A 24,968-nucleotide genomic window follows, 5' to 3' on the forward strand; every position below is an offset into this window, starting at 1 on the left:
AACTGATCATTTATGAGAAACTATTTCTAATGCAGCCTCCAGGCTCTGTCAGCTCAGATGATACTGTGACAAATGCTAAGAAAGCAGCATACTGTCATATTTATTCACTCTCACTTTCTCACAGGAACCTTTCAGAAGTTTAATCCCAAAATTACACAGTGTGACGCAAAATGATTCAAATTCTCTCCCAAGAACTGCTGCTAATAACATATTAAATAGAAACCGATTTTTTAATACTTATTGTATGATTAATTTCACATTGTTGTTGAAAAAGAGATTACAGATAGAAATGCTTCAAAAACTTCAATATAAGAAGTTACATGGTTTCATTATTTCCTCATAAATCACCTTTAAGTTAAACAAGCAACAGTCTATCTTTACCATCTACAAACACACTGTTAACATATCTGTGTCCATTAGTTAAGGTGGTTAAGATGAAAAGTGAAGACTTATTTTTAAACATGGACATGGTGCCTCAGGCAAAGGTGTTAAGATGTTCAGACTGTGTGCCTGTTTTATACTAGAAATCACATCTGCACTGTGTGTACTGTATGTATGTGTGTGTGTGTGTGTGTGTGTGTGTGTGTGTGTGTTGGTATCTCTACTAGCCTTTAGGCTGCTCTCTGGGTGACACACTGCCCTGTTAAGCCAGCTTTGATCACCCACACACAGAGCAACGAAGAGAAAGGAGGGAGGAAGGGATAGATTGAGGGAAGGAAGAGATGAGACAAGAAGAAAAGTAGCAAAAGAGGAACCACAAGGAAAGAGGAAGATAAGGAGTTAAAGAGTGTACTGTAGTTGAGGAAAACAGATAGATGAGGTGAGGAAGAAATGCACAGGTGCGAGAGAAATGAGATTGGTGAGGTTAGGAAGGACAACGAGGGTTAACAAATGGATTCCTGGAATTTCAGGTTATAAAAAGCATTTCTTTATAGAACATTTTAATATGCAATCATAGCACTCAGCAAATGTGATACTGCTCTCTTTTCTGAACTCAAATGTCTGTCAATCATCTACATCAGAGATGTGCATCTAATTTCCTCACTTAAGTCAAGAATTTCTTGTATTTGTTCCCAAGGTTGGTAGCTGATTAATTTAAGTAATATGTGTTTTTAAAGCAGTCTGAATCTTCTGGTTTCCAACTGCTTTAAATAGCTATTTGTAATCAGGTGTCTGTATGAATTTAGAAAACTTTGTGTTCTAAGAAAATGAAATTGTCTGAACAGTGTACTAAAACTGGAAATGTATCCCACTGATCAACTCTTGAACAAAAAAACCCACAAAAAACTTGAATGTTCAAGAATTTAACTTAGAATAAAGAATATGCATTTAGTCATTGTAACTTAATAAGATGAACTTTAAAAGTTAAAAACCCACACTTGAAGCACACTCCTCCTAATATCACTTTGTATCAATATTCAGAGCTAAGTGTATACAACACCAGTCCAGCTGTTGGTGTAAGTACACCAATTGTCTGGTTTTAAGGCCGACAATACTCAGCAGACAGGAAGTAGAAGCTTATGACTGAAGTGTGAATATTAGTCTTAATATCCAAAGACTCAGTTACTGCAGGCCCTCCACTGATGGTTATCACTTCATATTAACAGGTAATCTGTTCTCGGAACAAATAAGCATAATATTGCATTGACTGTCAAAATGAATATTAAATATAACATCCATTATCAAAGGTTTTGAGAAATATGTTCCATTCTTTAAAAATGTTACCAGCCTGCATGTCGAGATATTTTACAGATTAAATGTAAACTTTGACCAGTGCAACAGCTGATAAATCAGAGATTACCAAACAGTCAGTAGGATTCATCGTCTGAATGTCTGACCAAATCTCATGGAGATCCATTAAGTAATATTTCAGTATGGAGCAAAGGGGTGGAGCGACCAACAGACTAACAGAGCCATGCTGCAATCAGTGGTTCGAAATTATCACAGAAAAAAGAAGAAAGGGCTCATGGTAAAAATTTAAATACTTTCAGGTAGCAGCAAATAGACTCCTCTGGTTTCAAGAGCCTGCTGTGATTAAAAAGTGGTCCAATCAAAGATGGAAGCAAAAGTGATGAGGTCGAGATGGAGACGTGGGATTTACATGGGATGGAGATACAGTTTTGTCTTGCTTTTTATTCAAGGTGAAATGACTTATGAATATATGGTATTATCTAGTAGCTGGTTACCACTGAGACCCTGAAACACGGGAAGATAACTGAGAAATGATATCTGGGATTGTATCTACATTATTACACTTTCTCTCACAGAGGAAAGAGAAGACAATACGCTCCTAATAACTGCTGATTTTTAAAAATTAAAGGATCAAATTGCAGTTTTATGAAGTGGTGATTTCATGTACTGAACTATTGAACAATATGACACAAACTGTCCATTAAAATACTTTACTGAGGTTAAGAACTTAGAAAACTGAAACTAACTAAATTAAAAAACGTGTGCCTATAAGTGAAGATATAATAAGAACAGGAAAGGGAACATAAAGGGAGAGTGAAGAGAGAGGGTAGAGGTGCAGGGGGGTATCTCTAAAATGAGAGCGAAAATTGAAAGGTGGGGGGGGGGGTGGCAGAAGGGTGAGTGAATGAAGATGGGTTAAGACCACTGCAGTGTCCTTTTCTGATTGGTTCAGTCTGCCTGCAGAGAAATGCAGTGAAAAAAGAGAGACACACCAACGGATGGTGAATCTAATTTTAAAGCCTTTTGGGGAGTGAGAGAGACAGAAAACGGGAGGGAGACAGTGAGTGACAGAGAGATGGAGAGACAGAGGGTTATAGCTAAGCGATAGTAAATCTAATTTGATGGCCGTTATGAGGTGAGAGAGGAGAAAGGGAGAGTGAGAGACAGAAAGCAACAGAGCCAATGAAGTGAGTAATGGAGGTAGAAACTGCGGTATTGTACAGCGGGACTGTCTCTTCCACAGGCCATTCAGTCCTGGTGTGTCATTGCTGCACTGCTCCTTTCAATCTTCACATTCATTTCATTCAATCTCCTGCAGATACAATTATTTTTTCTCTAGACCTTCCACACATATCAGAATTATTAGGTTACAATAACTGCTGTTGCTGCAATAAAAAAAAACCTTTATATAGTATGTATGAATGAAACAATATTTCAAAAGTAAACCTATATTGATTAATCCAATTTTCAGCACATTTGAGGGAATGATCTCCATTTTAACAATTAAATATTTTAATGACATTATTGATTTGTTACAGACCTTTAAGATATGCAGGGAATGTAAAGATCTCTGGTCTTTAACTCAGAGTGAGCAGTAACATGTAGCAGAAAATGTGGCGACCAATTTTCTTATACCTGAAAATGATCAGTCAAATAAATCTAGAGATAAAGAGAAGCTGACTGATTGATTTAAATTAGATTATAGTATGTAATCTGAGTGCTTTCTTTTTATAAATGTCAATGACTGAAAAATAGAACTATTTATATGTAGTAGAACGAGTAATTCACATCTGACTAATCCAGGATGGGTGCAGGATTTTGGGTCCAACATGTCGACTGAGAGAGAAAAAAGTGTCAGAAAAGCAAAACCTTTTATTTGTAACCTCAAAGCAACCATAATATCACCATAATCCTCCCATAACCCATAGAAACACACACACACACACACCCTCCGAGAGGAAATGCTGTCATCAGTTTTGCGAACTGTGTGTGTGTGTGTGTGTGAGAAACACATTACCACATTCCATCACAGACGCACTTTGGGCATAACTCCGCATTTACACACTGACAGAGTAACACACACAAAAACACGGATTAACATGGGAAGTGTGTGTGATGGATATGTGAAGAGCAAAGATGGAAGTTTTTAGAACATGACTTTACTAAAACAACACTCACACATGCACGCACAAACACACACACTGTGGACATGAGATCCCTCATCACAATGGAATCTGCAGATTACACACAGGAGACAGGGGACTGCAGTCTCTCTCACACACACAGAGAACGGGGAAGTTTAGGATCTATTGCTTTGTATGTCTATAAATGTAACTTATGCTGGGAAGCTAAACAAGAAATAATAGGCTACAGTATACACCAAAACTGCAATAGTAATTTAAACAATTCAATTCAGTTTTATTTATATTTAATGCCAAATTACAAAAAAAGAGACCCAACATTCCCCCATGAGTAGCACTTAGCAACAGTGGCGAGGAAAAACTTTAGCAGGAAGGAACCTGAAGCAGGATCAGGCTTTATGTGGGCGACCATCTGACTAGTTGTATTGAGACCGAAAGATGGATAGAGATAGAGATAGAGACAGAGAGATGGAGAAAGAGAGAGAGGCAGAGAGAGAGAGAGACAGACAGAGAGAGGCACAGTAACAACAACAATGATAGTAATGGAGTATGACTAATGATGATTATAACAGCAGCATGTACGGGTGTCAATCAGTCCATGCCCAGGGGCTTCTGCATCAATCTGTGACATGAGTGAGCACACAAACTCCAGGAAAGAAGTTACAGTAAGTTATAAGTGGTGGAGAAGCTCAGTGCATCATGGGAAGTCCCACAGCAGTCTAGGCCTATGGCAGATTAGCTCAGGGCTGGTCCAAGACATATAAACATGTCAGAACAAGCTGCCAAAAACAAAGTGATTTTGATATATTGTCTGTTCTCTTTTGATGTTTTTTATTTATTATTTGAAACTAGTCATTTTTATTTCCAAGCAGGTTTTACTGTTGATTTGTTACAGTAGTAGGCTGATCATTCAGAGACCAGATTGTACAATGTGAAAGTTATTGGTGCAACTGATATATTTTTGTTGCAAACACAACAGTGACTTGCCGGATAATGTTGCTGTAGATTAAAAGTGTGAAACTATTGCAGAGATTCTGTAAACAGTATCATCACCTGTGTGCAGGTGCACCGTCGTGTAAATGCATAAGACAAACAAAACAGGGACCCACTCAGTAAAAAATGTGATGTCAACAAGTCCACAGAGTACCTCTAAATAATGTCATTAGCATTTTACGAAATGAAAAATTGTCATCAAGGTAAATTTCATCATGCAGTTCCACACCGTGAGAAAGTGACAAACCCACTGTGTAGACATACTGATTTCATTTTGATAACATTCATCAGTTAAAAATGTTCAATACAAAAATGTACATCTCTCCAGTGTTTGTATAACAAATACTACAAACTTGACTTTACATTCAGTCTTTTGTGATTTTGGTGATTAAAGTTGATGAATATACTTACAGAAGCAAGTCAGAAAGTAAAATCAGTCCATTGAGTCCATACTTTGTTTTTGTGTTTTAGTGACTGCTGGATGAATATTGATCCAGCTCAGTATGACATTCCTTCATCTTCATCAACAGATCAGCGGTCAATGGGTGGTCTTCACCATGAGTGACCTTTATAATTTCATAAGCCTGGGAATTTAGAAAGAAACAAATATTTCAAGACTGTAGATAGTAGTAGATGTTGTTCCTGCTGAAATTAAGATGTAGCTGATGTTTACAAGAGAAACTGTGGGAAAATATTTGAATGCAACTTCCATTTGTACTTCCATATACAGTGAGTGGATAAGATAATATGGTAAAAACCTGTGTGAATATCTGAATACATTTATTACTTGTTTTCAGGCCTTGTTGCCACCATGTCCCAGACCTCAGCAATTAACATAGTGAATATGATGGAAACGTATCACAATAAGACCATTGCTGTAAAAAACATCCCACGCACCTGTCTGAATGTATCAAAGGCATCCTTGATGTGTTCCAGGTAATGCTGCAGCTTTCCAACTCTCATCAGCTGGACTCCATGAACCGGGTGGGGATCAGGGTAGTATTGTCTGTAAGAAGGAAGACATAAAGAATAGATGGAAACAGGGCTATGGGGAAGATCATGTTTTCTGTTGGTTTGGTGATTAAACAATTAAACAATCATTCTGATTATGGATTAATCTGCCATTTTTGGATCTATAAACATCACAAATGTCCATCACAGTTTCCCAGAGGGCTACCGGACATGTTTAATGGTCTTGTTTGTCCACCAAAATTAAAAACTTAAACATAATATATATAATAATAATAACTTTATTTTGTATAGCGCCTTTCACAAAACCCAAGGTCGCTTTACAATAACAAGAAACACAGGCAACAACAGTACAGTACAGACACACATTTAGCTGGCAAAAGCCTGCAGGAACAAGTGCCTTTTCAACTGTGATTTAAAAGAGTCCAGAGTCGGTGCTTGGCGAATGTCCTGAGGGAGCGAGTTCCAAAGGGTAGGAGCTGTGACACTAAAGGCCTTGCTCCCAAAGGTTCGCCTTCTGGTGCGGGGGATGGACAGCAGGCCCAAGTCGGCAGAGCGCAGGTCCCATGAACGGTGGAGAACATGGAGGAGGTCCGTTAAGTACTGGGGTGTATGAATAGATTTGTAGGTGAGGAGGAGAAGTTTGAAAGTAATACAAACTTAACAGGAAGCCAGTACAACTGTTTGAGTGTGGGGGTGATGTGCTGCCAGGGTTTGGTTCCAGTGAGAACCCTGGCAGCTGAATTTTGGACATATAAACAGACAATATGAGCAAACCTCCCACTGGAGAAACTGCAACCAGAGAATGTTTGGAATTTTAGTTTGAAAAATTACTTAAATCACTTCTCAGATCAAGTTTTAATTTTTACACACCTATAAATAACCAATAATCAATCTATCTATTCAACTGACCTGTCACCCCTAAATCCTGCAGTTTTCCCCACAAAATACCCCCTAGGTTCACAAATAACATGCAGACTGGTTGTGCTTACTTGGTCCAAAGTTTCATGACAGGGACATAATGCGTCCTGAATGTGAGATTCAACAATCACCCTGAATCTACTCTAAAAGCTAGGCAGAAGCTCTCCTAGGGAAGCTGAGCAGTGTGACGTTACAATAATTGAAGCATATATTCTAAAAATGGGAGCGACCACAGGCGCTGTCCTTGATCCTTGAACTACATCAAAAGACAAAAAGACATTTTAAAATGACATTGAATTGGTAGTTATTCTATATGACTGTAAGGAAATGATCTGACTCATTTGAAATCATACATTTGGCATCATGCAAAAACCACTTGTACGAACAGATTTGTTCTTAAGTGGCACACGAGTGATCACTTTGCTCATACTTGCGTCACCAACATAGATGGGTGGTTCAAACCTGTTGTACAAGCCATTAACAGTCTGCCTTGCACCACCAGGTAAAAAAACTAATTTGACAGGAATCATAACACCTTGATCTGAATTAATTTGAATTTTGTTAAAACAATTACATTACTGAAATAAAATATATATTTTACAACAAGTTTATCCAATTAAGACAGTTTGGTGAACGTAATTTGGAAAACTTGTGCAAGAAAGCCTCACAAAATGTTGCATAAGGCCAAGTTTTAAATGGAAGTGTACACTGTAAGGGGCAACACTTATATAGTTAACCATCCACTTTCGCCTGTCAGTTTGATGTTTGTCACTCCAAGGCCTGAAGCAAACTGCTGACATTCAAGGCAGAGACCTCAGACAACAAAGTCATCTGTTTGAAATGGACAACAGAGACAAACACAATTTACTTTGCCAGTCAGTGTCTGCATGCAGTTGTGTTACAGTGAGAGTAAAAAAAGAGAAATAACAGCAGAGAAAAAAAAAGAGAATATTCAAGTTTGTGCAAGTAAAAATATGCATGTGTTCATGTTTGTTTATCCAAACCTCCTTGAATGTGCATGTATGTGTGTGTGTGTGTGTGTGTGTGTGTGTGTGTATCTGCTTTTTTGTGAGTTTCCTCTTTTTGGAATATCTCAGTCACACATACAGTACACAGACAAGCACAAGACACATTCACACAAATGCATTCAGACAAGCATGTACACAGCGTCCATGTGTATTTATGCATGAAGATACTGCAAATATACACACATGAATGTACACACTATTGGTGCTCAGTGTCTCTCTTTTCCTAAAAGCTAATCTTCCTAAGACACAAGCGGACACAGAAAGAGGGAGCGTCACTTCTTTTGATGCCATGGCTTTGATTAGTGATGGGTGTATCCATGGTGATAGAGCCAGAGGTGATCAGCCTGATCAATCATTTTGACATTAAGACACTCCTGCCAACCGTCCTATAGCACACAAGCACAAGCACACGCACACACACACACACACACACACACGCATTTTCAAACGTAACAATTTTTATACTTTTTTTCATTTTCAGCATTTTTTGCATGAACTTTGACACAATTTAATTTAATTCAATTACATGAATTTAAATAATTCAGTGATAACTGAATTAGTGGACCTTGTGCATTAAGATACACACATGAAGTATATGAAAATATGAATTAATGCTTAATGACCTCATAATATATATACAACACAATTATCATATGTGTACACACATGCTTTAAAGAGGCAGTTCTCTCTCTCTCTCTCTTTCACACACACACACACACACACACACTCACACACACACACACACACACACACACACACACACACCCACACTCACACACACACAAAGAACTGGGACAATCCTCGTCCTATAATGATAAATACACACCAGGGAGTTTGAGGAAGCAGCTTTGTTGTTGGTAAACACTGCAGTTCTCAAAATGCTCATTTACCCGACTCTACTTGTCGTTTATCCTCTTTTCTTCTCTACCCGTCTCCTCTAATCTTTTTCTATTTCACATCTTCTTTGCTCTGCTCCCACCTGTTTATATTTGTGCTTTTTGCCCCACTGACTGCAGGGATTAAAGTTGGTGATGTCGGTCGGCTGGTTCCTTCTCCTCCATTCATTCCTCCCATCCACTCAACCTCTTAAGTCCTCCCTTCTATTTCCCTCTCTATCCTTCAACCCTCTCCCGTCTTGATTATACATGCAAAATGTTCTTTTTAATTCCATATAACCATTGCAAAGCTGCATTAAATGCTCACCGACCAAGCAAATTGAGACACAAACCCTTCTCCACTTCCACTCTTGCATGGCATTAAAGTGTTTCATCTGACTCATTCTCTCTCGCTCTTACACACACACACATGCACACACACACATATAGAGAAAGTAAAAAGAGCTGTAAACACAGACATGTGAATCGTACATGTGCACCAGTGGAAATGTATGATCATTCAAACGCACCAATATGAGGTCAATGTGAATCACCCTACACTACAGTATGTAACTTGCTGTAATTGCTAGATTTTGCTTCTCTCCAGAGTAAACAGACCAGAATCAAGCTGAATAGAAACTGACTGCATTTGCTATTAACAGCATTAATCTTAATTATTTCTTCATGGACTGAAGCAGCAACTTTTTTACAAGGTGAAAGTTTTTCACTCTTTGAGTTAAAAGGAAAAACTGTTTTCTGAACCTTTTGAAATCAAAGTTAATGAACTTGTAGTGGCCACAGACAGTGCAATTTAAAACTCAACAGCTTCTTTGATAATTTACACTCACAATGCTAATAGCCCTGTTGTTCATACCTTCAAGCTAAACTAAGCTACTAACTGACAAACCAACCAATTAAAGAGGAGGTCCCTGATCCCGTTAAAATTGAATCATTAAATAGAAAGTTCAAACACTAAACCAACAACATTAGTCCTCCATGAATAATAACAAGTTACAATATTGATTTAATTACCAAGCCAGTGATTCAAACAGCCATGACATGCAAATACACACACACACACACATCAAGACCAAATTCCAATTACGTTTCCTCTTTGCATACATAGAACCACACAGCAATTAAAATAATTTCATTAACTTGCTGTCTGCTGAATTCCCGTTCCTTTTTTTCCGCAGGAGAGTAAATTGAAGAGAAATACGGTCTTATCGTATGCAGCTAGTTAGAAAGCCGTAGCTCTCGGCTATGAGTAAGAGAGGGGGCAAAAGGGAGGAATTAATAGTTGTGGAAAAGTGTAGCATTTCCAGGCAAATGCAGTGGAACTAATGAGGCTCTTGTTTGGAACAAAAGATCCACGGCCTGCTGTTTGTGAGAGGAAAGCATGGATTATTTTACTAAGTAGAAAACAGAGGAAGGAGAACGCAAACATGGAGGAAAGATGAGCCGTGTTATGCTTAACTGTATTTGGTTTTCTGTCCAATGCAACAGTAATTTCAGTTCAATATTTCCACAGTTTAGCACACTTAGCACCACCATTGCATCTTTTACTGAGACACAGAACATCTAAGCTTTAAACAGCGGAACTATTTTGCCTACTTTTCTTTCTTTCTTTACCGAAATTCAGGCACATTGAGGGCTACAGAGATCCAAATAAAAACATTTATGGTTTGTGACCATTTATAGCCAAGCGACGCCTTGCACCAAAGGGTGGTGTTTCCTTCTTGGAGTTTTTTATTCTAATGATTAAATAGTAAAACAGATCTATTATTTAACAAGGAAAAAATTTGAGAAAAGTCTGAATTTTCTAGTGTGTAAGTATTCCCCCCCTTGTTTTTCTCACCTAATTGGTTGATGACCTTGATCTACACTGACTGACAAATCCCACTGACTACAGCTGACACCTCTGAGGCATCCAGATGTTAAATTTCAAGTGAGTTAAGGGAGAATCTGCCCTTACATTGTTTGTGATTCCCCGAGCATTACAGCTGTTACATTATGACATGTTGGTAATTATTCTTTTATTTCCTTCAACTTGTCTTCTTCAGCTTTAGCCAACCATAAACCAGAAATATTTTTGTCTTCACCAGAGAATGAAAAAAAACAGTTGTGCTATGGTGCTGGTTTCAAAAAACTGCAAAAATTTCATCAGCCACCACCAAAACATTCACAAAGCTATACCAGTGCAAACGTTGCATCTAGAGAGATGAATCCTTGGTTTATTCGTACAGTAGAGACGAACCAAAAGCTGTTTAACAATGATGCCGTATATTATTCTCTACTGTTGCTGCTCCGGAAATGTCAATGGGATATCACATCATCTGCGCTTGGACAGTTGCCTACAGAATTATGGGAGGGAAGTGGGGAATGGGGGGCTTTGAACGTGAGCGGGCGATGGATGGGTGGGGTTGGTTGGGTTGTGGTGATCTGGCAGGTAATTCCACAGTTACATTTAAATTTTGTGGGATTTTTATTGAAGTGAAAAATAAAGGTTCCATCTAACAAACACACACAGCTAGACTCAGAGTAATGATGCTTTTTAGATGTGTGTGTGTGTGTTGTGTATGTGAGTGAGTGAGTGATTGAGTGTGTGTGTGTGTGTGTGAGAGAGAGAGAGAGAGAGAGAGAGAGAGAGAGAGAGAGAGAGAATGTTTATGGCAGTGCAATATGTGCCGCATGGAGACATTCAATAAGCTTGGCATGTTCAGCCGGCAGCAGGTGTGCATTATTCGAACACAGGCGCAGGGCATACCCCTCCCTATACATCCCAAACTGAATAGACAAACTGATATAAAAGACCTGCAGAGAGTAAAAGAAGAAAGGAATACAGAATGAGGGAAGGACAGAGAAAGGGAGAGATCGAGAACTCCTGCAGCTATCTTTCTTCCCTGCCATCTGAAGAGCCCAGAGGAAGATAGGAGATGAATATTGAAGATCCTCCTCCCACTCTTATCTCTGCCTCTCTCTCTCACTTGTTTCTCACGCTTTTCTCTCCTTCTCTATCTGTCATTATTGTCTTCTCTTCTTTCCAAGTTGATGCCTCTAGTTCTCTTTTGTCCAATTTCTGCAGTTTTCATTTTGCTTCCTTCACATTTGCCTTCCCTCCTTCTCAGGTTGTAGATCACCATTTACTCCATACCCCTCTTTCCTTCTCTATTTCTTCATCCAAGACCTGCTTACTTTGCACTCGTTGAGTTCCATCCAAACATAATCCCACTAAAAGCCCCATAATCATCCCTCACTCTAGTTTTGTCTCCATATCTTTGACACCCATTTTTCTGGTTCTTTCACACCAGTCCCTCCATCCCTTTCTTCAAATCACCATCTTTCTTTTCCTGCTGCTCTGTGTCTGGTTATTTATTGATAGGTTGTATTACAGTTTCTTTCCTGTGGATATGTTGTTCTGTGTGTGTATGTGTGTGTGTGTGTGTATTGTATTGAGCACAGCCACTAGAGCTCTGCACACAAGATCAATTAGTTTCACACACACAAAAGTCGGTGGGAATAATGTTGGGTTGGAGTGATGGAAAGTGGATCGCACTGCAGGAAAGAAGAGGTGAGGGTATTTGAGGATTGGAGATGTCAAAGACAAGAAAAAAAGAAAATGAAAAGTAGTGTTTTGATGCTGTGGTACATTTAAGGACTTGAAACTTATTTATAAATCTACTATCTGATTTGGTTTCACTAATCCCCACTCTTCTATTGTAAGTGAAATTATTAAGAGATTGTGTCTGTTAATTACGTGTGCTTTTGTGCTTTCCCTTTCATCTCTATGTCACATTTTTTTGTTCATCATTTTTAATTTTCTTTGTTGGCCCTGCAAACTCTTCTTTTTCTGTTCTCTTACTTAACTTTCATCTACTTGTTCGATTTCTCCTCTCCATTATTGGTATTTTTAAAAACAAAATAATTCAGTTGCTGATTCAGTCAGGCAAAATAAACTATGCTGGCTACGCGAGAAGCACATATTGAGGTAACAGGCTGGCTATAGAATATAGCACCATTTAAAGATTCTGTTACTTGAGCTTCCTGTATTAGCAGCACATTTCTGTATATCACTTAAATTATGTCTCAACTTGGTGTTCTTGTTTGTTAAGTTCCTTAAGTTTTAATTTGAGCTCTCTCAGGCTACACTAACATTACAGGCCTTAATGCTCAATTTCAATGTTTTAGTTAGATTCGATCTTTTTTCTATTCATGGTTTTTATTCATATTATTAGATGACATGTGTCTGGCCCTGGTGTGAACATCACTGAAGTTGTAAATGTATGCGCAGATCAAACTGAAATGTAAGCCTCATGCATGTGAGAATAACAACAATAATGTTGTTTGTGAAGGATCATTTGTTGTGAAGTCTGGCAGACAATACAGATGATGAGGATGAGGATAAGAGTGAGAAGGAAACCTGTTTATTTTTAACCAGACTTTAAGGTGCAGACACTGAATGATAACGACCAAACAAAAACATGAATTCTGATCTGACTGCTCTGATAGTGTTTTCTTTATTCTAGCTTAAATGTTCTACACTCTCATGGTCCCCCTACCCATTGGTTTTTCACATATTTTCCTGATTGGACTTCTTCTGGGGCTTGACTGACATTTATATGACCCTCTCTTTAGATTTGTTTCACCAATCAGAGGTTACACCTTTACCTTTCTTATTGGTTCATGAAGTTAAAGCATGAAACATGGTAAGCTCACATAATTACAACATGCCTTGCTTACCTGTGCACATGCTTAATTAACCAGAAAAGTTAAAATACCTGTGTGAGTGTTCAGCACCAACCCTGTTGAGCTTTAATGCTCCTACGCAGGAACAAAAGAAGGAAATTCTGTCCTTTAACAGGCCAAAGATACCTCATTGTGAAATCTCCTCAAACTCAGAGACAAGCAAAAAGCATCCATTGAAAGTTATCTTGAGATTAATGTGATATACCCAAGTAACTTTTATCCATGAGATTTTAATGTTACTACGCATCTCCTGCATCTCTGCACATAATCTGTCTGACACTCTCTCCTATTTTCAGTGTTAAAAATTGATGGAGCCTGGTGTAAAATACTGTCTTGATGATTTGTGACAAAGGCATCAAGATTGGGTAGCAACCCAAATCTTTGAAGTATTAACTTTGAAGTAATAATTTGCGTTGGTAAAGACAGTTATTTGAGTTACACTTCAGACATACTTTGAATGAGTTACTCTTGTCTGTTTCTTCACATTGCTTTTCACTAAATCCCACCAGTATACATACATGTTTAATGACTAAATTCTTTAATCTGAGAATATAAAAGCCATCAATCAGTGCAACATATAGGTTTGTAGTTTTCCCCATATGACATTGTCCCCCCTGACACACACACACACACACACACACACACACACACACACACACACACACACACACACACAGACACACACAGACACACACAGACACACACACACACACACACACACCTGTATGCTGGAAGTGTCTTCTTCCCATATCCCACAGCTTCCTCCCAGAGTTCCAGCTGAATGGAGGCATCTACAGCAATGTCTGTCATCCTGAGCTTGTACAGATTTTCTTCAGGCACGTCACCACCAACAGTTGATAACAGATGTCTGCAGTTCTCCAATAGTGCTTGCCAATCTTTAAGTTCATTTAAGGAAGAGAAACATTTAAATTGGAGGCCCAAAAAAAAAAATGTAAGTTGCACATGCATATCTCATGGTAAAAAAACAAAACAGAGAAATGATACAAAACAAAAACAGAATACTTTATCAGTGCATAAACTACCAAAACACACTACATTCAAAATGACAGCAACACCCTCAGTTCTCATCATTTCAGTACAGTCAAGACCTGATGACACTCAAAATCAACACCGTCATAGTGAACTGTGGGCAGTGGAGAAGCCTTGAGTGGTGAATGCTTAGTGTCCACTAGCTGTAGAGGATAGTAAAGGATACTGGACTCTGCTTTCAGATCTTCTAGTTTGGGTATAGCCTCCTTTAACAGGCGGTGTGTTTCTTCTTTACCCGACAGCATGAGTCTGTCCTGGAAAACAGAGGAGAGGACACACTCATACATCGTCTATATATACTGGCATACATAGCACCGTTATGCATGCCAACTTTATGCTGCATGTGTGACAGTTTTTACAGAGTATTGTTGTTTAGGTGTTGCTTAAGCAGTGATTTAGATCATTTTCCATCATGCACTGTGTTTGAAGTGTCCTTCATTGAAACCGTGTCTGGCTAGGAGAGAGGGGGCTTTTAAAAAAGAGCTGATGGAGTAGACATATGATCAAGAAATAGACAGAGAAAGAAATGAGTGGGGAAAACATTTCAAAAGGGTGTTCTATGAGTAATAAAATGCTAAAGCAGGCTTTCATGTACACACACACACACACACACACACACACACACACATACGGAGCAAAAATACAACAAAAATCAAAAATCATCACAGCAATAAGAGAAGTTAATAAATACGACTCAACACCTACACCATGCTAGCAGCTCCATGAAGCTGTACTTTGGCACAGCAGTGTTTTACATTAAATGCTAACATCAGCATGCTCACCTGCTCACAGTTACAATGCTAACATGTTACCATGAAGAAGAGGGTTTGTGGGGAATTACTCTTGCAGTTAATTGGTTATAAACAAATAATTGGGCAAACTGAAATTTTGAAAAAAATCCATCTGATAGTTGTCAAGATATTTCACTCTGAACCATTAATGTCAGCAAGCTCGCGGCGCTACAGGAAAGTCAGAGATCATCAAAGTCATAACTAAGTGATTATTATTAAAACCATGTGACTTGCTGTCATTTGCATCTTCACACATGCAGAAACACACATATGCAGAGAGAAAAAAAAAACAAAAACAAGAAACAACAGCACATAAATGCCATCCCCCAGGTTTGATGTCAACAGTCATCTGTCACCATGACAACTTTGGGTCACAACCCAGCAGCTTGCTGTCATCATCACAAGATTAAAAAGAGAGAGGGAAAAGCGTTTGTTGTACGCAGAACAAAGGTGGATTGAATAAAATGAACGGCATTGTCCCGGAAAATCAACTGAACACTCTCTCTTACCTTATCTCAAACACACACACAGAGGCACACCAATATTTTGAGTGCTGTTGTGGTAGAGTGAGACCAAAGTGTCTTATATAGAACAAAGGTGCAAAAGAGGCAGTGAGGTTAAGAGAAGGAGGGGGAGAGAGAGAGAGAGAGAGAGAGAGAGAGAGAGAGAGAGATGGAAACATGGATTGAGAGAGAGACAGCGAGACACTGGAACACAAGGATGGAGTGGATTAAGATGGATGGAAAAGAGAACTGGTGGCGAAAGACAAAATCATTTTTCTCATTTTTCAGTAGGTGGTCAGAGGGACAAGGGCAGCGAGAAAGAGAGAGCGAGAGAGAGAGAGAGAGAGTGAGTGAATGAGTGAGAGAGATAGAGAGAGAGTGAGAGAGGTATGGAGAGGTGGAGCGTGACAGAGAGGAAGAGGAGGACAGCAGGAGATAAGACAATAAGACAGAATGTGAGGGTAAGAGAGGGAAAGGAGGAGATGACAGGAAAGAGTACACTGTAACATGTTCTGCACCAATAGACTGTCCAAACAGCACGCCAGAAGAATGTGTGTGTGTGTGTGTGTGTGTGTGTGTGTGTGTGTTTGTGTGTGTGTGTGTTCAAACTCGTGATCCTGTTAGAAACAAGTTTTACACACTTGGAGCTTCATTATGGATACATTTTAATGAGGCAATGAGAATTAAAGCAGCATTACAGTAAAGGAAACAACAGCCAAGTTTCCATACACACCCATAATCAAATCATGATGACTTTGAGGCAGAAATACAATGACAATGAATAAGATATGTGGAGTGCCACTCTGGAGGAGTTTCTATTGTTGCATTATACTTGTGTGCAATCTAACTGCTTGATTGACCATTTCATCACCAAGGTTGCATTATAACCCCCACAGGCTCCTGGGCACTGAAGAGCATGTCCCCCAAACAACTTTTACTTTATTCTGATTGGATAACACTGCTGTCAGGTGGAAACCTTGTAACAGTGACCATAATTATCAACATCAAGAGAATACTGCAGGTCAATCCTCGTGTCGTATATCTATAGAGCTCCCAGTATGATGTTAAATACTTGAAGGAAATAGCATAATTTGAGATGTCATCAGAAAAATGACTGGACTGCAGACAATAGCAAGGGAAAAAAACACGCTCTGATTATTGGACATATCTGTATCGTTATGGTAATGTAAACTAAAGTTTGCGTATTTGTGAATGAATGACAGTTGAGTAGCTGGTCGAATCCCTGAAAACTCAGCGGTGACTGTGGTAGGGTAATTTGTGTGTGTGTGTGTGTGTGTGTGTGTGTGTGTGTGTGTGTGTGTGTGTGTGTCTTACTGTGTCTTGAGAGTCACATCTCTGGCAGTGGCAGGTAAAATGGTATTGGTCCTCCAGCTGTCTCCTTCGATCCTCAGTCAATGACAACGTCTCTACATAACTTATAGTTAACTGGACACACAGACAACAGTTTTGTTTAAGAATTAATTTATATTCATATGTTCATTTTTGATTTATCCTTTGTGTTACTTTACAGATTTTAGATAAACGCAGTTCATTGCAGGTAAGTCAGATATTTGGATATTAACGTCTGTATTCAGTGCAGGAGAAAGAGATAGTGTAACGTTACAGTGTGAGTGTATTTTTGTATGTGTGTGTCTTAGTCCAGATGGCATGGATGCATCTCATTACACAGTCAGGAGGGATGGTGAAGTATGGAAAATGAGGGGAGACGCTGCCAAGTTAGGAGTTGTTTTTAAGCTTGTGTTGCAGTGATCTATTTGGCTACATTTTTAAAGATTTCTTTAACAACATCAGCTAAATGTACTTCTATTAACATGTCATATTAATTTCAGATGATAATATTAGTGATGATACATCCATGGTAGAAAAAATTCTTAGTTTCATTATTATTATTTATTACTCAAAACTGCCTCAGGTGTTGATTTCTAAAACAATAAACGTTAAATAAATATTGCTCATTAAAGAACATGAAGAGGCAGAGGCAAGAGCACAGTCCATAAAAATACTTCATGTTGTTAATGCTGTGAAGGCACAGTGTAAGGATTTTTTTTATCTGCTCCTACCTCCTCTTCAGGGTTGATATCTCGAACAGCTCTGAGCTGGAGGTTTGTTCCCTCAAACACCATCACACAGTTTGGCCTACAGTCATGGTTCAGTAGAGATAAACTGGGAGAGAGCAAATAAGATGATGAGGGGCAAGAGGGAGAGATGGCACCAGAGGGTGGGAGGAGGAACAAGTGAAGGGAAAAAGAAACAGAGAAAGAGGAGGAGTGAGGAGAAAAGAAGATCAATGCAGCAACGAAGAGGGGTAAAGAGAAAGAAAGAGAAAAGAAATACAGAGCAGGGGTGAGAGAAAGGGGGACATGAGGAGAAAAAAGAGAAGAATTTATGTATCTGTGCTTAAATGTTTAACTTTCAAACCATTCTTGGCAAATCGAGTGTGTGTGTGTGTGTGTGTGTGTGTGTGTGTGTGTGTGTGTGTGTGTGTGTTTTGTAAATCATGCATTCTCATCTTTATCTCTAATCATACTAAATCTGCAGCACACTAAATAAGCAGAGACAGAGAGTGCATGATAACACAAGATAATACAAGGAGAACCTCATCCCGCTGTCTGTTTTGAGACCCACTGCGGCCCATGCTGATTGAAATGGTAATTTCTGCCAACATATTTATGGGAGAGAAAACACATGTTGAGTCGCCCACAAGACATCCATCTATCAGTTAGTTTATTGTGACGGCTGTGGGACCAACCATACGCTGGGTGTCTTTTAGCCCTGTATCCAAGGTGCTGTTGGGGGTTAAATATCATCTGACAACGTGACTCATATCACAAATCCTACACAAGACTGAGCTCAAAGGATGCAAACACACACAAATACAGATAATTCCCTGCACAGTGTGACAAAATGAGTACTCTGCTTCTGCCATAACAAATGTCAGTATTTATTTCTTTCAGTTTGTCAATCTCAGACAAACACACACACACACCAAATCAAGAAATGATGGGTACTCCACTTCTGTCACAACAAAGGCTTTTGACTCCTTTCCCAAATTTGTAACACATCCCATCTTCTTACTCAGACACAATCCACTTTTTTTTCTGATAAATGTGTCAGCATCAATCATCACCGATGATCCACAAACTATTATCTATGTCTTCAGACAATACTACTGTGACTTATACAATGACAACAAGGAAAAAGCTCAGCAGAAATAGAACATTTTGTTGATGGCATCACATTACCGTCACTAACAAAAGACCAAGCAGACATCTTAGACACTCCATTAACATCCACAAAATATGAAGAGGCACTAAAAACAATGTCAAACAATAAAACCCCTGGACCAGATGAAATCCCTGAACCTCGTGAGGATTTACAAGATCATGCAAGAATCCATCTTGTCAGGCTTCAAGTTATGCACTTGTGGCTGAACCACCAAGCGATAGCCCATGATAGACAGATGGTTCATCCAGTCACTTGCCAAGTAGTTTTTGAAAGTGCCTGCCCTTTTCCTAACAGTTTCTAATGATGACTTCTCAGATGGTTCTGTGTAAAAAACCATCTGGTGTGTCAGGTTCTAGATTCCCCACTAAACCCTTTTGGCAAACATTGTCATCATTATTCACCATTATGGCAGATGAGATTAAAAAGCAAATCCATCCCCTATTATATGAACACAGCACTAATTTCTAATAGGCACTAAAAGAAAGAAAGGTTTTACACCTTCATCAAATTTTTGCCCATAACACCTTGTTCACATTTCAACAGCTTATTGACATACTGTTTATGGCATTGAGAAACAACAATATTTAAGCACACATCTGGAACAATCACTACTATTGGAAAGCACTGACTCTGCTAATACACCTCATATTCCAATAAACAAATGGGGAGACTTAGGCTTAGATATTCACACCACACCATCTTCAGCATGTGTAGGAATACTAATGTAAAACAATACAAGATCATTCACAAAACTCATCACACAGCAGAAGATGCATATAATTAGATCTGGATCTGGATTAGACATACATTTATGGCCAAAAGCATTGGCACCGCTGCACTTCCGTCAGATAATGCACCACTTCTCCCAGAAAACTGTTGCAATTACAAATGCTTTGGTATGCACATGTTTATTTCTTTTGTTTGCATTGGAACAACACACAAAAAAACCCTGATAAAATTCCACACAGAACTCAAAAAATGGACTGGACAAAATGATTGGCAAGAAATAGTTGTATTTCAAGCAGGTGATGCTCCTCTAATTTATATTTCAAACTCACTTGTGGCAAGTAACAGGTGCTGGCAATATACAGTAGAACCACACTGAGCATGGAGAAAAGAAAGAAAAGCAAAAGGTTGTCCGAGGATTTGAGAACCAAAATTGTGGAAAAATATGGACAATCTCAAGGCAACAAGTCCATCTCCAGAGATGTGAATGTTCCTGTGTCCACTGTGTACAACGTTATCAAGAAGCTTCCAGCCCATGGCACTCTAGCTAACCTCCATGGACGTGGACGGAAAAGAAAAATTGATGAAAGATTGCAAGGAAAGATTGTTCGAATGGTGGATAAAGAACCTCGCTGAACTATTAAACAAATTCAACTACCTCCACCCACTCTGGCTCTGTCCACTGATACAACATTTCTGTAAGGAAGCAATCACCACACTTTCCTTATTCCTAAGCTGTGTAGTCTTCCATTATCCATCTCCATATGCATACTCTGCGATCTGGATACCCTCCACACATGTTCGACATAAATTATGATACCCCTACTTAAAGCCTTAACTATCACCAAGAAACAATATTCTTAAAATGGAAAAGTACGAAAAAGATCAACCTGATCTCCTAACACAACAGATATCAATGGAATAACAAATCAGCTTTAGAAAAAAAGTTTAATAAAATATATCCAACATTTCTCAGATCTCTTCTGCTGCTGTTGAGCTAATGCCACATATAAATGTAAATGTAAATGTAGGCACACAACTATGGAAGTCAAAAGGAGAAAAAAACGGAGAGAATAATAATATGGATGTGTAGGTGGGAATATGTATGTGTGTATGTATGAACAGAGAGAATTATTAACACTAAACTGAAACCCATCCTGCAAAATGCATCCAAACCTAAACAGATCACGACATATGCTTAATTATTTATTTTCTTTTAATTTTTTTGTTATGCATGTCCTTTCATGCTGTGTAAACCAATATCATCTTTGCTGCCTTTGTATGACAGTATATATTGTCTATATTAACATATGCATGAATTGGTAATTAAAAAATAACAGTGTCAGCATCAAGTCACTGATGCCAAAAATCTATATTTTTACTTCACATTGGTTGAGTGCATCAGTGAAATAAATAAATATTGATTTACTTGGGCTACCTACTTAGTAGATAATGGGCAAATACATATTTTAGTAATTTAGTAATTTTTTGGGTCAAGTATGCAGTGTGGGTACATAACATACTTACTAGGTAGATAGTGGATTGTAGTGTACTGAATTTATCCACATAAGTAAGGAATGAATAATGAATGATGTCCTTGACTTACAATCCTGTGTAACACACACTCAGTGACCAGTTTTCTTAGAGAAAGGTAATATTAGAAACTAACCACAGCTTCCATATAGTTGATTCAATACCTCTTTAAAACAGAAACGGAGCATTATAACCTTCACAAAGACAGGATTTATTGCAAGGCTTTGAGCATATTAACCAATAAAAGTGTTTAGTTAGTTTAGCCTACACCTCATACAGAATAAAAGCATGTAACCCATCAGCTGCAGAATAGTGCTAATTTACAAAGGTGGTTGTGAAATCCTGATGTGCATCTTTCCAGCTCTGCGGTTGTGAGTGTACGTGATGGTATTGCGATTTTAAAAAATTTAAGAGCTCCTTGACCCGTAAAAAGACATTTAATGTCACTGCACACATGGCTGGGGAAAAATACTGAAGAGGTTTGTCTGTATTTATGACCCCCTCCATTACAGCTCCTCTCATTTATCATATTCATAGAGCAAAACAATGGCTGCAAGAGATAAAGACAGTGTGTGTGTGTGTGTGTGTGTGTGTGTGTGTGTGTGTGTGTGTGTGTGTGTGTGTATGTAACCCCCTGGCTTTGTTCTACAGTAGAGAAGTTGCAGGTTGAATATCAAGTAGAAATCAAGCCCTCCAAACAAAGCTTTTATCTGATGGAGAGCTGCTCATTAGCATACTAATTAGATTAATTAACTAAACAACCTCTCACATTAACAATATCTGTTCCCACTAACTGAAACCAACTGTTGCTGAACATAGAGAGAGAAATATCAATACATGACTTTTAATTAATACTAAACAATGTGTTAAATATATCCTTCCCTTTCTTACTGTTGTGTATTTTATGCTTTGCTGTGCAGATTTAATTTACTACTTCAGTAATGCAGCAGACATCACTTAAATGTAATTAAAATGAAAACTGAAAGTTCTGCAAAGCGTACATGAAATTGAATAACAATTGGGATCACCTGTGTGCAATCAAGGTGTGACAAGTGATTTAACAATTTATAGCCACTAGATAAAGATGATGGGTTTTTAAAAAAAGCAGAATAACACTTAATTTGAGCAATCTAATGTTTTAATGTCTATGGTCTGGGTCAACAATTGATACCAAATCCCTATTAATCCCCATATTATATCCAAAATTATTCTTTCAAACTATTTTCCTTCATGTTTAATAAGCAGAAACAGACTGCTCTGTGTCAAAGCCAATAGGTCCTTTTCACACAGGACATTTTCACATGTTTAAGCAGAAAATAGCAGCAAATAATGAAATGAATGATGGCTGAATTACATGTAGCTGCTTCAGTTTCAGGGTCCTGGTATTGTGCACGCTGGCTCACTGTCACACTGTCATGACTTACTGGGACACTTGAATAGAACAGAGCCATTGTTAATATCATTTGTAAAATGTGCTTTTCAAGTCCACATTTGCTATGAAAACGACCTGTCCTGCAACCAATATTTTTGGGTTCGAAACTAGCAACTTTCATCATATATCAAAGACTTTTTACAGAAATGACAAGACCTCAGTTTCACAGCAAACATCATTTTGTTGTGGTGTAAATCGTCCATAACTGCATTTATACCAGTGTCTCCTTTGGAACTGAGACTAATGATATTCTTTGAGTTGAAAGAGACAAACACTGGATAAAACCTTTGAGTCATTTACAACGCATATATATCTCTGGGGTCTTTGTATCATATTCTCAGCTCATCCGTTCTTCCTGTTTTCATTTCGCTGTATCTCTGAGAGGATTTGGTTGTGGCTACAGATGGGTTTAACCTCCTCTGAGGTGATATGAAGTTCATAGTCGAGGAAGATTACAACAAATGAACAAAGGTCTGTTATCAAACCAGCTGTGAATCATTTTGTTCCTGATAAAGAGCTCCAAGGACGGATTTAACATCCCTCATACTTTCAATAGGCCAATTAGCAGAGGCCAAGAGAAAAAGATAGAGAGGGGTGAGCTTAGTGGAGACAGAGAGGGGAATGAAAAAAGTCATAAAAATAGAGAAACAGTTTTTGACATACAGCAGAGACAGAAAAATGAGTAGAGGGTGGTGGGGTGAACAGAGGTGTAGCCTCACCAGTGTAATCCCCCTTTCTTTAGCGAACCCAGGGTTGCTAGGCAACCCAAAATATGAATAGGCAGGGCACCATCCTGCGAATAGGCCCATCATTTATGGATGACTTACAACACAAATCACACATACACATACACACACACACACATGGACACACGGACACACATGGTCTGGCTGAGCTTTGGTAAAGCCACTGTGACCATCTGACATCTCAACATCGGCCAGATAAACTGGCTGGGATGCCTGCAGTGTGCGCGTGTGTGAGTGTGTAGCAACATAAACAACATGAGCAACGACAGGCCAAATCCCACCCTGTTCACTCAGGACTCAACAGGGGGATTACAGTACATAGCCCCTTGCTCTGTGTGTGTGTGTCAATCTCACATGCTAGACCACAATCACATACAGTATCAGTTGTGTCAAACCTCATATTCCACCATGTGCTTTCCATTTTCTCTTACCCCCATCTTCCCCAAACAGCGTTATAATATTCTGTCAACATTCATTTTCAAGTTTTCACCTCACAACAAAAATTCCCTTCCTCTCTTCCTTCTTGGTACTTCAAAGAACTGTCAGGAAAAGAGCGAGGGAAGTGGGGAGGGCTTTGAACGTGAGCAGGCGATGGATGGGTGGGGTTGGTTGGGTTGTGGTGATCTGGCAGGTAATTCCAGAGCTACATTTAAATTTTGTGGCATTTTTATTGAACAAGTGAAAGATAAAGGTACCATCTAACAAACACACACAGCTAGACTCAAAGTAATGATGCTTTTTAGAGTGTGTGTGTGTGTGTGTGTGTGTGTGTGTGTGTGCGTGTGCGTGTGTGTGTGTGTGTGCGTGTGTGTGTGTATGTGTGTTACCTAGGATACAGCCCAACTCCGATCTCCTGCAGCTCTCCGTCACTGATAGTAAAACAATTACCTGTCACCTAAAGGAGAGAAAGAGGGTAAAAAAGTTGAGACAAAGGAGAATTTATTTGCTAAACTGCTTCAGGGGACCAACAATACCTTTCATCGTATGTTCTGAACATTTTTACATATCTTTGGCACCTGCAAAGCCCCAGTGGCAGATTGAAAAGACATGACATGTTTTGAGATGAAGTAGCTTTTAGGTGTGTAAAACTATCACCTGGTTATTTTTAAGACAGGAAAATTATTTCTTTCAAAGAAAATAAAGGTTTTTGGCAAAGTAAAGGCGTGTGATATTAGTCATCAACTGAGCATTTTTTGTTGTACCATCGTTCAATAATACAACATTTTTGTTTTTTAAAGCACAAGTGAAATATTTCCTCAAGGGCTTGTGAAGGTAAGAAAGTAAAATAAAAAGGGAGTGAATATTTAAAGAGAGTATTCATCAACAGCTATACAGAAGAAAGAGACACACCCAGTCATACATTATGAATAGAGTTGGTATGAAACCACTTTACCACCCGCAATATGACAGATATGTGAGGTGAATGAGAAAATGAAATGGGAGTGACTACCTCTCCTGGCTATAACTCCAGTGCAATTTAAACAATCTCAAGAAAAAACTGATTTACAGCCAAATATTTACTATTTTAAAAGACTGTAGATTGAAATTCTTCCCGCTATCTAAATGAAAAAGAATA

At 38.6% G+C, this 24,968-nt stretch overlaps 1 protein-coding gene across 1 annotated transcript in view; it reads right to left on the reverse strand.

The window, feature by feature from the left end:
- Window positions 1-5,291: 5,291 nt before the first annotated feature.
- Window positions 5,292-24,968, reverse strand: part of smyd3 (SET and MYND domain containing 3) — an 86,329-nt gene continuing 66,652 nt past the window's right edge. The window contains exons 6-12 of the mRNA XM_053340265.1: window positions 24,220-24,287; window positions 17,791-17,893; window positions 17,045-17,155; window positions 14,582-14,669; window positions 14,087-14,261; window positions 5,724-5,832; window positions 5,292-5,410 (exon numbers count right to left, since the gene is read on the reverse strand). Of these exons, the coding sequence (XP_053196240.1) occupies window positions 5,294-5,410; window positions 5,724-5,832; window positions 14,087-14,261; window positions 14,582-14,669; window positions 17,045-17,155; window positions 17,791-17,893; window positions 24,220-24,287 (771 nt within the window). The 3' untranslated portion in view covers window positions 5,292-5,293. The remainder of the gene's footprint in view (window positions 5,411-5,723; window positions 5,833-14,086; window positions 14,262-14,581; window positions 14,670-17,044; window positions 17,156-17,790; window positions 17,894-24,219; window positions 24,288-24,968) is intronic.

Source organism: Scomber japonicus, chromosome 1 (assembly GCF_027409825.1).
Source record: "Scomber japonicus isolate fScoJap1 chromosome 1, fScoJap1.pri, whole genome shotgun sequence".
Classification (NCBI taxonomy): domain Eukaryota; kingdom Metazoa; phylum Chordata; class Actinopteri; order Scombriformes; family Scombridae; genus Scomber; species Scomber japonicus.